This window comes from Podarcis gaigeae (assembly GCF_964106915.1).
Source record: "Podarcis gaigeae genome assembly, chromosome: 3".
NCBI lineage: Eukaryota > Metazoa > Chordata > Lepidosauria > Squamata > Lacertidae > Podarcis > Podarcis gaigeae.
In genome coordinates this window covers 86,166,885-86,180,223 of record NC_139680.1, presented here as the reverse complement: position 1 = coordinate 86,180,223, position 13,339 = coordinate 86,166,885, and the positions used below count along the sequence as shown (strand labels likewise).

The window sequence follows — 13,339 nt, the reverse complement described above, 5'->3', positions numbered from 1 at the left end:
CCTAAGTCAATCCTGCCATGTCATTGCAGTCAAGTCTGTTCTAACGTTGGAGGCAACCCACTGTGTTGTTGTTTTCCCTGGGTTTGAAGTCCCGCCCATGAGGGTCTATCAGTCAATAAATAATACAGTATAATACAACTTAAGGCAATAACAGGCTATGACAGAGCGAACAACGCGCTCTCATTTTCCGCATGCGCGGTGCGATGCGAGGCTTCTCCCCCCCCACCCCACCTCCCGTCGCTTGCGGCGCAAGGCACGCTGGGTAGCGTTGCCCGGTTACCGTTGCTATGGAAGGCCTAGCGCCCCCTCGCCGCTCTCTCGCCCCGACAAAGCTTTGATTTGCGGAGATGGTGAAGCAAACGATCCAGATCTATGCCCGGGTCAAGCCTCTCGGCAGGAGGCAGCCGCCGGGGGTAGGTGGCGCGGGGAAGAACCAGCTGCGTCCGAGGGACTGAACGAACGAATATATAAATAAATAAATATACAGGACGTCACCGGGGGGGGGGGGAGTGGCTGCTGCTGCTTCTGCTGCTTGTGAGGGGGTGCCCTTTGGCAAGGAAGGGATGGAGGGGACCCTGCTGTGGAGACGAGCTGGAAGAGGAAGGCGAGGAGGGCGACCCGCTGAGGAAGTTGTGGCTTGGTGTGGCTGATGCCTGAGAAGCGAATGCGTCGCCTTAGGCAGTCGCAGGCGCATCGAGAGCGAATCCAGACGAGCTTGCTGTTCACGTGATTAGTAGAATCACCATAAAGTTCTGGTCTGTTGAATCACTCATCAAGGAACTCATTTCCAGCTTTTGGGGGGGGGGGGTTCCCTTTCTTTTTTTGTATCCTACACAAGTAGAAGTTGTAAACTGGGGTGCCAACAATGAAATATTTTTGGGAGGGGGTGGGCAGGTGAGCCCCCCCCACATAATTGACCACATGATGTGGTGCATGCAAACTGAACAGCAACGGCCATCATCTTTTTTTGGGGGGGCTGGCCCAATCAAACATTTTGTTGAGGGTTGGCCGAAGACCCCCTTGGCCTCTAGGATTTGGTTCCTGTGGTTGTAAGTTTTCATGGGAATTTAACCCATATTCGTCATAGCAGCTTGTTTTGGCCCTAAACGGAATATAAATTGATGCATACCAATATATACTATCACTATTAGAATGGGTTTTTGGATACCTGGGAGTTGGGATTTTGATTGTGACACTCTGAATGCTTTGGCAAAGTTATAATGATGATAATGATGATGGTAGAATCCTAGAACTGTAATGTTGGAAGGGATCCCCAGGGTCATCTCATCCAACCCCCTGCAATGCTGGAATCTCAACCAGATCATACATCACAGATGGCTTGTCAACCTTAGCTTAAAAACCTTCCACGTAGGAGAGTCCACCACCTTTGGACATAGTCCATTCCACTGTTGGACAGCTCTTAATGATCATTCCCCCATATATCAATTGTAAATACAGAACAGTAAATAAATAAATGACTTTCCGTTCTGTAGAACTAAAAGCAAATCAGTGAAATTATGTATTTGCGTATCTTTAACTGTTGGATGGCAGACAACTCTGCAACTGAAACTCTTTCCTCGATTCCTTCTGCCACCTATGATTAATAGGAAAAGGTTTACCTGCTGTTATGCAGGGTTTTTTTAAATGCGAAGAACTTGCCAGAAAAAATAACAACCTATGGTATCTGTCTGCACCATGAAGCCCCTGTCCCAATTGGCTCACTATGGCTATCATAGTTCCTGGTAATCTACCTGCAAGGAGTGCTCTGATGGTGTTTCCTGCTTGGCAGGGGGTTGGACTCGATGGCCCTTGTGGTCTCTTCCAACTCTATGATTCTATGATTCTATAAGACTTGTTTGGAAGTTGGAGTAGGGTTTAACAGGTCTTTTTTCAGCTGGAACTCACCAGAGCTGTTTCGGTACCTCTCGGGTGGGTACCATTGCCATTCTAAGAGAACAAGGGAGGTGTTCATGATGAATTCCAACAACTCTTTTTCTAGAAAAATAGCACTGGGATTTACATTTGTTGTGACACACACAGTTCTGTATTTAATAGGTGGTGAAGATCTGGCTTATTATCCTGCCATATTCCTCTATACATTGCATGTGTAGGATTTGAATGTTTTCCATACAAATATATTTTCCTTATTTGTGTATAATTTGGTAACTGATGTGAATATAAAACCTTCTTGATATTACTCGTTTCATTATTGGTATTACTATTAGATATATTCTCGTTTTTAAAAAGCCTATTGGAAGTTGTCCATAAAGTCTACAGTTTTAGGTCTAAGGGTAATTTATGCTGTATTCTGAAAAAATAAATAAATTGGAATTTCACCAATACAAATACGATATTAAAAGACTCCATATTTATGTTGTAGATATATTCAGTTGAAGAAGATGAGGCATCAGCATTCAGTTTGGAGATTATTGTGCCACGTGATTTGGCAGATGGATTTGTCAATAACAAACGAGAAAGCTACAAATTTAAGTAAGTTAATTTGTCTCCTTGGTACATAGTTAATTTTAGGAATGTTGTATGTTTGAACATTGTGAATGGCACAATGGCAAAACACAAAAATACAACTGATAATGTTCCATCATGTTATTTTATAATTTGTAATCCTTTCCCCTGCCCACTGAATCCTGTGCTAAAAGGTAGGGAGGGGCAGGTGTTCACGGAGAATGTTATAGGGTGGCAATTTCATAGGTTATCCTTGCTTGTTGTTTTGTATTAGTTCTATTATACCATGTGATCATAAGGCAACTCTGTTGTGTATTGTAGGGAGAGAAAAGACTTAGAAGTGATACCTTTACTGCCTGATTGCATGCATCTTTATTTCGAAAAAATGGGATTACACCCAAATAAATGTGCATGGAATTAAAAGGACTGCTGTTCTAGGGTAGTGGTGAGGAACCTCCATCCCATGGGCCTGATTAGGCCCACCAAACCTAAATCCCATTGAATTCAGTTGAAATTATTTCTGGGAAAACAAGTCTGAGATTGCAGTGTAAAGTACCATTTCTGTCTGTTTCCATTTCCTTGCTTGGGAATGAATGATGGTTATTGATATTGTTGAAGGATGCTGTAATTATGCTGAAAGCAATCTAAAACAGCCTAGAACTATGAAGAATGAATTTGCTAACTACTTTGAAATTAAGTACAGTGGTACCTCAGGTTAAGTACTTAATTCGTTCCGCAGGTCCGTTCTTAACCTGAAACTGTTCTTAACCTGAAGCACCACTTTAGCTAATGGGGCCTCCTGCTGCCGCGCCGCCGGAGCACAATTTCTGTTCTCATCCTGAAGCAAATTTCTTAACCTGAAGCACTATTTCTGGGTTAGCAGAGTCCGTAACCTGAAGAGTATGTAACCTGAAGCACCACTGTATTAAGGCTTAGTGATGAAGTAGTAGCTTTTGTTTTGTTTTAGATTTCAAAGTCATTACATAACATTAACTTCTCTCTGCTTTACACTGAAGTGAATGGACATGAGAACCAGAAACCTGAAGGCTTCCAAAACATTTCTAATAGAAAAAAATGGAGTAGTTCAGAATAGTTTCTATTAAAGAAGTAGGTGAAACATATATTTGACAGAAATGTTCCACAGAGCAGGGTTCTCCTATTCTTATGCAGAGGCTGCTGTTGTCACATTTTGAAAAAACCTGTTGTAAATATGATGCTATATTAAGATGCTAAAAGATTTGTATTAAGTGTTGGAAATTGGGCACAATTCCTTTGAAGGGTTGGATCTTTGACTAAAATAACTTCCTTAATGACTTCCCTTTCTTCTTCTATAGAAGAAAACTGAAAATAATTTGTACTGTTTATATGATCTGTTTGATTCTAGGGTTAATTATACAAGTCCTGTGTGAGGCCATTTGGAAGCACTGATCCCCTTGACAGTAGTAAAATACAGTTTTCTTTTTTCTAAGCAGTATAATTTTATCAGAGGATTTTATTGTAGAGTGTTTGTCAAAGCAGCAGTGTTTACAGTCTTTTGTGGATACAATAGCACAGCAGCATAGTGTAGTAAAGACTACAGGGAAAACATTGTACTGGGTTATGTAAGTTCAGTGATGTAAACATTGACTTAGTTACAAACATATTTTTTTAAATAAAAAGAGAAGTAGTGTTTTAAGATTTGCATGACCAATTGTACATAATTTGCAGATTTCAGAAAGTTTTTGATCAGGAATCAAAACAGGATGAAATTTTTGAAGCCATTGCCAAGCCAGTTGCAGAATGGTAAGTTTGATTATTTAAAAAAATCTGTGTAATTTCTTTAATTAATTAAATCATCATCTAATAACCACCAAGAGGTTATGCCTTCTGTAAATGGTTTTTAGCTGTTCCCAAAAATAATTTGAAAACAATAGGCCAATGTGGTTCTTCAAGCGGCATCAGTGCAAAGTAATGCATTTATTATTTATTTGGAGAGGCGTCCAAAATGGTACATTGTCACCTATACCTGGAAGTGAAACACTCCATTTTATTATCTCAGAATTCTGTCACCTTCTTTGCTTTCTGTGTGGACTAGGTCTAATTATGTGGCCTTAGTCAAGTGACTTATATCTGAATTTTACTCCTCCCTAACCTCATGTTTACTGGCATATGATATTATGCCAGGTTCCACTGGAGTCCACATTTCCAAGGTAGGTGTTAAAAACTAACTTCTTTCACTGCTTGGCTGCTGTTTCTAAGCTAGACTTTCTTACTTAAATTCATAATGGGCAAAATAATCAACATAAAATTTGGTTACTTTTTATAAGAATTGGAATAATTGCTTTAACAATTACGAATAGGATCATAAGTAGTTAGATCTTAAATCCATCAAGGACAGCCTAGGGAGCTAATTGTTGTAAATGGGCATTTTGATTAAAGTGTTCAGTAGCACAATCCTTCAGTCCTTCTCTTAACTTGAGCAAGTGGGTTACTGTCACCATTATTAAAAGCTACATTTTAATTTGTGTGAGAGGAAACAAAGAGGCTGCTCCCATACTAAGTAGGTGTAGGAGAACTTGCACCAGTGTGAGGCTGCCTCCTGCCTCCCAGTCCATCACTTCCTGCAATGACTATGTGACTATGTTTCATCATGGTTTATCCATGCTTTGAAGGTGGCTTGTTTAGCAAATGCCTGTTGCTTGTTGTAAGCTATGAGTCCTGGTTACATGTAACGCTAAGCGAAGATCCTTTGAAATGGAATGTAAACTTGGTTGAATTACCGACCACATGGGAGAAAGAGGTGGCAGAGCACCAGCTCTATGTGCCTTGTCTTTATGGTGTATGCAAATGAGCCCTATGAATGGGTAAAGTCTCATGTAATAATTAAAAACTGAACCCGCCTTAATTTTTAACTGACACTCCTTGACATGTTTTTGTTTAGTTTTTTTAAAAAATCTTTGTTCTTATTTTGGAATTGAAGGATTGTATATCATCTGTTTCCCCCCCAAATATGGCTTCAAATACTTTTTGGAGAAATAACAAATATGTGAATTAAAACTGTCAGTCAACAGACAGAAAAATATTTTCTTGCAATGTTTGTGTTCTTTTTAAACTATGTTGTAATTTAGCCCATTGTTAAACTGTTTGTTTCCATAGTTGAGTAACACTTGTTCTGTTTTGGTTTATAAAAGTGCAGGATGTTATCACTTGCTGGTAATTGCAGTTTTATTGGAACATAGCTCATTATTTGAGCTGGGGTTTCTAAACACAGTTAAAAAAACATTCTGTTATGCACAATGTTATTTTTGAAGTATATATTTACAGATGTTTTCATATTCTAGGGTGTTCTTCACTGTGTGGTGTTACAGTTGCTGTTCATTCTATAATTGAGTGTGCCAAAATTTCCTTACAGGTTGTTACAATTAGATTAATTGTTGCTATTTTGCTATTGTGTGGTTCTTCATAATGAACATTGGTTTTATTATCTTTAAAAAAAACATATGCACACAAGTTTGGTATCTCAGCTTGTCAGATCCATTTTCTAGAGGCTCAGACCAACATGTTTATGAAGATGAAAGTATACCAGTAAGTCAGGGAACAGCTTTTCTGATGTGTTTCTAGGAAAGTAACACAACAGAACTATCAATGAAGTTCTTCAGTAGCATTCCAAGGCTGTTTGTCATATGATCACGGGGAGGTTAAATTCAGTATTACAACAGAATAAATCCAGAACAATGTCAAAATATGATAAAAGGAGAGGACATGCATGGTGCTAATTAGAGGTTTTCAGTGTCTTGTTGGCAGGATGAAGAGTTGAATCATTTTTTTCCTATTTTTGTCTTTCTTTGAACTTCCCCCCTTGTTGCAGTATTCCATTTGTTTAACTGTTTCAGACTGCACTTCCATTCATGGCTACTTGACAACAAGCCCCATTTTGAGGTTGGATTTTTAATCTTCTGATTTGCTTAGATTACATCAGAGCTTTCCAGACTTTTCATGTTGGTGATACACTTTTTAGACATGCATCTTTTCATGACATAGTAATTCAGTTTTACTAGCAAACCAGAGGTTAAACTAACCCCTTTTCAGCCCTGGGAGGAGCGTAGGGAGTGTTTGCGTGACACACCTACACGCTGCAGCCGACATACTAATGTGTCATGACACATAGTTTGGAAAGCTCTGGATTACATGGACTTCTTTAGGTTCATTTGAAATGCTATTTTACTTAAGGCAGCCTGTCCCAACTAGTTGTCCTCCTGATATTTTAGGCTACAACTCCTTTCAGCTTGGGTCTGATGGAAGTTATAGCTCAAAACGTCTGAAAGGCACCAGGTTGGGTAATGTTAAGTCACTGCATTGTTTTTCTTGTTTCCGTGATGTGACTGATACATTTCTTGGTTCTCTAGTCTTTTGCTAGAGTAGACATTTTAAACAAGTGATAAGCAGTTTCTGTATTCTCTGACATCCCTGTATTCCCCAAATAGTAGTCAGAGGGTCAGAACTGCATTTACTCATATTAACTGAACTTCTCATGACTTGCCAGGATCCTGAATATTTATTTACAACTTAAAACATTTTTTTTTCTTTTATAGGTGAAACTGTGGACAATTTTGTTGCCTTTGTTTAATAGCTTTGTTAGGGGCCAGATTAAATTGCCTCAGGAAGTGAACGTGTCCGATAACCTACCCATTGTCCACCATTGTTCTAAACGCAATATAATATTGCTTTCTGGCCTGGTTCATAGGTAACATTGCTGCTCCAACAAACAATGGTTTAATGGAGCAGGAACAAGCTACCAGTTTGAGCATTTCCTCTTTCCCTTCTCTTCTCCTCCTGCACTCTTTACTCGAGATAGACTACCTGGGTTGGTGAATCAGTTTCCCACGACATCCAAAGCAGGACTGGTTTAAGTGCAACTTAAAAGTCCTTGTGTGGAAATCAGAATAAAAATGATGGTTTGCAGTGTTGGTTTCTAGCACTTTGAACTCATTATGAATATAGAACAACTGATCTTGTGACGCTTAAGTCATGCAATGATGGAAGAAATTTAACCATTTAATGGTTATTTAACTTATTTGACTTACTTTAAATATGTAAAAAATTCCCCACAACAGCAGAAGCCATGTCCGCTAACTAGCTAGTAAGTTACTGAACCTTGAAGAATGCTCAGACGAGATGATACTGTGAGATTCAAATGGCAAAATTGTCTGTCTCATATGGTCAGATGCCCATATGTTGATTAGGACTGGTGACCATAGAATTACCAGGAAGTCGGAGGGTCATGGAATATAACCAGCACGACCAGTTGTGGGGATGAGGACCCGGTCTTGAATTTATTACACAGGTATTTTTGGCTAGTCAACCTGTTCTCTCAGCTATGTTAGAGCTATTATATTATATTATATTATATTATATTATATTACTATATTATATTATAGCTATTATATTAAATGGATGTTGTATTAAAATGAAAAGAACTCAAAATTAAGAAAGGCTCTTTTATGACTGAATGCAGCAGAAGTTCACAGTTTCCTAAATAGGAAGACTGGGAGTGTGCTGTGGGCTTGTGTGTGCGCCATCCTCTTCTCTGCATGTGAATTCTACCCTCCCTTCCATGGCTTTCTTTAATGCCAATCAGGTTTTACATGAGCATTAGCACTGACTAGGACAATGAGGGATGAAAACCCACTTTTTGGTTTTATGATGGCAGCCCTGGTTTACCATTCCTAATGCTAATTCACACATAAAACAAACTATGAAGGAGAGGGTGGCTTTTATTTCGCATGTAGTGTAGGAGAGTATGTGTCACTCTTCATTGCCTTCTCCCACAAAGAACAGCTATTGCCCATTATTCTTTGTTCATTGTCCCAGCCATTCAGCTGTGGTGTAGCATATCACATTTTCCGTCCTCTTGAACTTGTTTTGTGGCTCGATTGAATGCAGCTGTAGCATGTTGATTCTGGACATGTAGGTGATTTTTGCTGGTACAGTAGGTTGCTGGGCGATTTAACTGGCAGACAGAATAGTTTCCAACACAGTGGCTACATGAATAAAAGGTTTTTAAAACTTACTTATGCTACCCAAATACTGAAAAGAAAGATATTGTCAGTTTTCCAGTTATAGATCATTTATTGCTTCTGGTATTTTTGACTATAAATTCTTTGGAACAAGAGTTGTCATTTAGTTTTATATTTACACAGCATCTGGAACAGCACGTTCCTAACCTGGCTAACTGCACTCTGTCTCGTATATTCTGACCAGAATATTTATTACTGGAGTTTGCAGAGTTTTGTGTTATTGTAGCTTACTTTAAAGAATGCATAACCACAGTAACTTGTTGTAACACAAGTTTGTCTTCTTTTGAAATTGCAACTTAAAACTGCAAGTGCCAAACATCTTTTTTGTGTATGTAGATCTAAGTGATATATTGCTTAACTTGAGTCCTGGGATCAGTACCTTAAAAACATTACACAAGTTTGCCTAGAATCCTGTACAACAACTAATTTTATGGGAGAACCACTTTGAGGAGAGGGTGGAGATTGGTGAGCAAGTCAGCAAGTCCTAGTACCACAGCCTCCAGTTGCTTCTGCCAACTGGCATTTGCCAACTGGCATTTGACCACAGAATTGGCCCTGATTTTTTGGCTAGAAGCTTTTTCTTTCCTTGTTTGTTCTCCAAAATGTTGAGGATTTCAGACTAAAACTCTTATATCTAAATATTCTAATTTTAAGATGTCATTTTCATTGGACTCTGAATACTGCAGCGTGAAATCTGAAATATTAAACATTAACAAATAATAGTTCACTATAAAATGCCTGTGGTCAGAGGAAATAAAGCTTCTGATAACAGTACTGCACACGGAGGAAATACTCTGGGATGAATCGTAGTGCTCTGATATTTGTGCTGAGAGATTCTGCAGGTCCACTGTTACATTTCCTAGTTATTCCCATTGACACGTACCTCTCTTGCTTGTCTAACAACTCCATGATTCAGTGGCTGGCTAAACAGAAAGGGGAGCAGGGGGTGTCTTCAAACTGGTTGCTTTGTGATTTCACTAGTGAAAAGTACCCTACCTCTTTCAGGGTGTGGGTATGTGCAGTCATATTCTGAAGGACTTCATTTCACATCAACAACCACAACTCAACCAAATAGCTCAGGCCCAACAGACAGTGGCGGAGCTTTATGCTCTGGCACAGGGGGCAGAGAGCAGGCGGGGCGGGGCTGGCACGCATCCTGGGGGCGGGGCGCGTGTTCTGGGGTGGGGCGCACTGCCTGCGGGGGTGCCCCGCGCTGGCGGGGGGCAGCCATGATGGAACCCCACCAGGATCATGCTCCCCCCGCCCCCTCTTCCTCCGCCAGTGCCAACAGAGACTCCATTTCCTCAGGGTCGTGCGAAAGAACAATGTTAAACAACAATTGATGACCTCCTTCTACCAGTCCACAACAGAAAGTGTCCTCTCATATTGTATCAGAGTGTGGTACGTTGGCTTGACAGCCACGGACAGAAAGTCTTTCCGGAGGGTGGTGAACACAGCACATGATATCACGGGCTGTCCCCTGAGCCTGCTAGATGGCATTGCAAGGAATCAATGCCTTAGGAGAGTGAGAAAAATTCTCAGGGACGATTCACACCCCAGCCAGCACCTCTTTAATCTTCTACCCTCGGGCAGGAGATGTAGAAGTATAATCAGTCGTATCAACAGGCTAAAAAGTTTCTATCTGTGGGCAGTTAGGCTGCTGAACGGAAAATAGTATAGTGCAACTGACTTTCGGTGTGTTGTGTTGTGCAACAAGCACACACAGTGCAATGAGACTGAGTGTTTGCGGGGGGGGGAGGGTAGGCTCAGTTAATTTCATTGTACACAGGCTGTACATTGACAATAAAGGTATTATTATTATTATTATTAGAGCACAAGATTCTTAATCTCAGGGTTGTGGGTTTGAGCCCCATGTTGGGCAAAAATTCCTGCAATGCAGGGCGTTCAAGTAGATGACCCTTGTGGTCCCTCCCAACTCTACAATTCCATGATTCTGTAATTTAAAGTCAAGGGAATTGAGTGAGTCCTAAAAGCCTCTCTATCTCTATGAAATATGGGAGAAAGAAGAACTGGACTAGGTACTTAGGGCTGGTAAATAAGTAAAAAACCCACCCACTTTGGAACTAGCAGGATGGTCCATAGTTAGTTCCAGCCAATGGCTTAGTAGTTGAGAACTAATGATATACTGGGAGGCCTTGCCATCTTTTGATATCCCTTAGTAAGCAGTGGTGAAGCCATACAATAGACAAACATGCATCACATCCTTCTTCTTATTCGTGTAGTTGGCTTGACATCGAGGTCGGTAGAGTCTATTTGCAGCATGGTGGGGGAAGAAAATAATGCCCTTTTTGAATACCACTTTGACATGATTATAGGGTTTTTATTTAGCATGTTTTGGGTTTGTTTTCTTTCCTCCTTTTTAAATCTCACTGAAAAATGAAGTGTCAGAACTATAAAGATTAAAGTGGGTTTTTTTTTTAAAGAAAGACACTCAGTTATGGAGCCACAGATCTGAAATTGTATCAAGGATTACTATGTTTTCCCTCAAACTGCTATTATAAGGCATAGTATCTTTTAAGATTTATTTTGACACAAAATCCAGATTGCCCAAGCATTCAAATTAATGTAAACTGCTTAAATTATAAACACTGCACATATTTTTCAGGCCAATTTCTGACAGCTTTTGTGGAAAAAATGTATGCAGTGTGTATTTGCACTGAAAAAAATCCATTCTGCTAAGTGTATATATAAAGAACTGCACATATCCGTGAAATGAGAGCATTGCTAAATAGGGTTTATGCTACAGATTTGGCAGGGAGACAAAAGATGTAATAATGAGATATTTTGTTTATTTTAATGAAAATAACTTTTATCTCCAAACGAGGAAAGATATTTAAATGTATCTCCTTGAAAACATCTGTCTCAAAACTTTAAAATGAGGGTAAACTTTATGTTTCTCATAAGCATTACTACTTGAAAGTTGAATTAGTCAGTACTGTGCCATATTTCACTCTAGTTCTAAAGGGTGTCTGTGATGGATAGAATGGAAGTACAAAGATGCCAGAAAAATAGTTTAGAGAAGGGGTGTGACTGAAATATTAATAGTTGACAACTTTCATCAGCATGTATTTTACATACTTTGATCTCAAGTTTATTTTTAGCCAAAAATAAAAAAGCTCCCTGAATAAAAGCTTGAAATAATTCAAGACTTGATTAGTTCTTGAGTGAAAAATAAAGTTTGTATTGTACCTTGGTTCTCGAATGCCTTGGGACTTGCACGTTTTGGCTCCTGAATGCTGTAAACCCAAAAGTTAGTGTTCTGGTTTGTGAAAATTTTTCAGAAGCCAAACGTCTGATGAGGGTTCCACTTGACTACTGGAAGCTCCTGCAGTCAATTGGAAGCCGTGCCTTGGTTTGCGAACCATTTTGGGAGTCAAATGGACTCCCGGAACTCATTAAGTTCGAGAACCAAGGTTCCACAGTATCTACCTTTGTGCTTTTCCTCTGTTTCACCTCGTTCCATAGTTATTGAAGGACCACCTCATTTAATGGCTAATGCAGGACTGTATAAAATGCAGGAGCAGTTAAGATTCTTTTGGTCCAAAGGCCCCATTTACCCATTCAAGGCCTCTCTTATAAAGTGGCAATTTTTACCATTTACAGTGGTACCTCGGGTTAAGTACAGTGGTACCTCGCAAGACGAATGCCTTGCAAGACGAAAAACGCGCAAGACGAAAGGGTTTTTTGTTTTTTGCGTTGCTTCGCAAGACGATTTTCCCTATGGGCTTGCTTCGCAAGACCAAACGTCTTGCGAGTTTGCTTCCTTTTTCTTAAAGCCGTTAATACCCAGCGAATCTGCGCTCCGCAAGACAAAAAAATCGCAAGACGGCACAACTCGCGGAATGAATTAATTTCGTCTTGCGAGGCACCACTGTACTTAATTCGTTCCAGAGGTCCGTACTTAATCTGAAACTGTTCTTAACCTGAAGCAGCACTTTAGCCATTGGGGCCTCCTGCTGCTGCCGTGCTGCTGGAGCCCGATTTCTGTTCTCATCCTGAAGCAAAGTTCTTAACCTGAAGCACTATTTCTGGGTTAGCGGAGTCTGTAACCTGAAGCGTATATAACCTGAAGCGTATGTAACCCAAGGTACCACTGTATTTTTAACTTGATTATTTTAACTCAGTACTTCAAAGTCTTTGTGTTCCCCAATCAGAATTCCCTCATTTCTTTTAAGTCTGTTGAAATCAGATTTGGTCCATGAAGGATTACTCAGTTATGTTTATATTGCCAAAGTAACATGCCTCTCCTGAATCTAGGGAGAGAAATGTAACAATCTTTTATATAGCTGTACAACATTCTACCCTGTCACAAATTCATGAATGCCTTAATATGACACTTTGTAGCATGACAAAAACTTGCTACAGTCCATTTTAGCATGGTTACTTTTTTGGGGGATTATGTCTTTGATGTGTTTCTGTTTGAGATACAGATAGAATTAACTAAATAAAGCAATTCTGTAACCATTTTAAAGCTCAACTACCTAAGAGAAAAGCATTCCAGTCTCTAGTCACATTGTAACTTCCAAGAAGGGCATCTGCAGAACAAGTGGTACTCTGCAAGTGGTTGCCTAGCATTCTTTCTCTATCCAACTCTCCTTTTGCTAGCTCCTCAACTCTTTCTTCTCTTAATTCAGTGGTGGCCCTCCAGATGTTTTGGGACTACAATTCCCATCATCCCTGACCACTGGTCCTGTTAGCTAGGGATGGTGGGAGTTGTAGTCCCAAAACAGCTGGAGAACCAAGTTTGGCCATCACTGTCCTAATCCATATCTTCTTGTGATGGCAATTGGCTGGATTTT

The 13,339-nt window shown here is 39.9% G+C and overlaps 1 protein-coding gene across 5 annotated transcripts in view; it reads left to right on the top strand.

Annotated features, from left to right (window-relative positions):
• The first annotated feature begins 240 nt into the window (after positions 1-240).
• The window catches only part of KIF6 (kinesin family member 6), a 148,864-nt gene continuing 135,765 nt past the window's right edge, over positions 241-13,339 (top strand). For all 5 annotated transcript variants that reach the window (XR_014562509.1, XR_014562510.1, XR_014562511.1 and 2 more), the window contains exons 1-3: positions 241-413; positions 2,381-2,490; positions 4,171-4,245. Coding sequence is in view for 1 of the 5 variants with exons in the window: in XM_083732325.1 (XP_083588451.1) it covers positions 348-413; positions 2,381-2,490; positions 4,171-4,245 (251 nt within the window). In the remaining 4 variants the exon portion in view is untranslated. The remainder of the gene's footprint in view (positions 414-2,380; positions 2,491-4,170; positions 4,246-13,339) is intronic.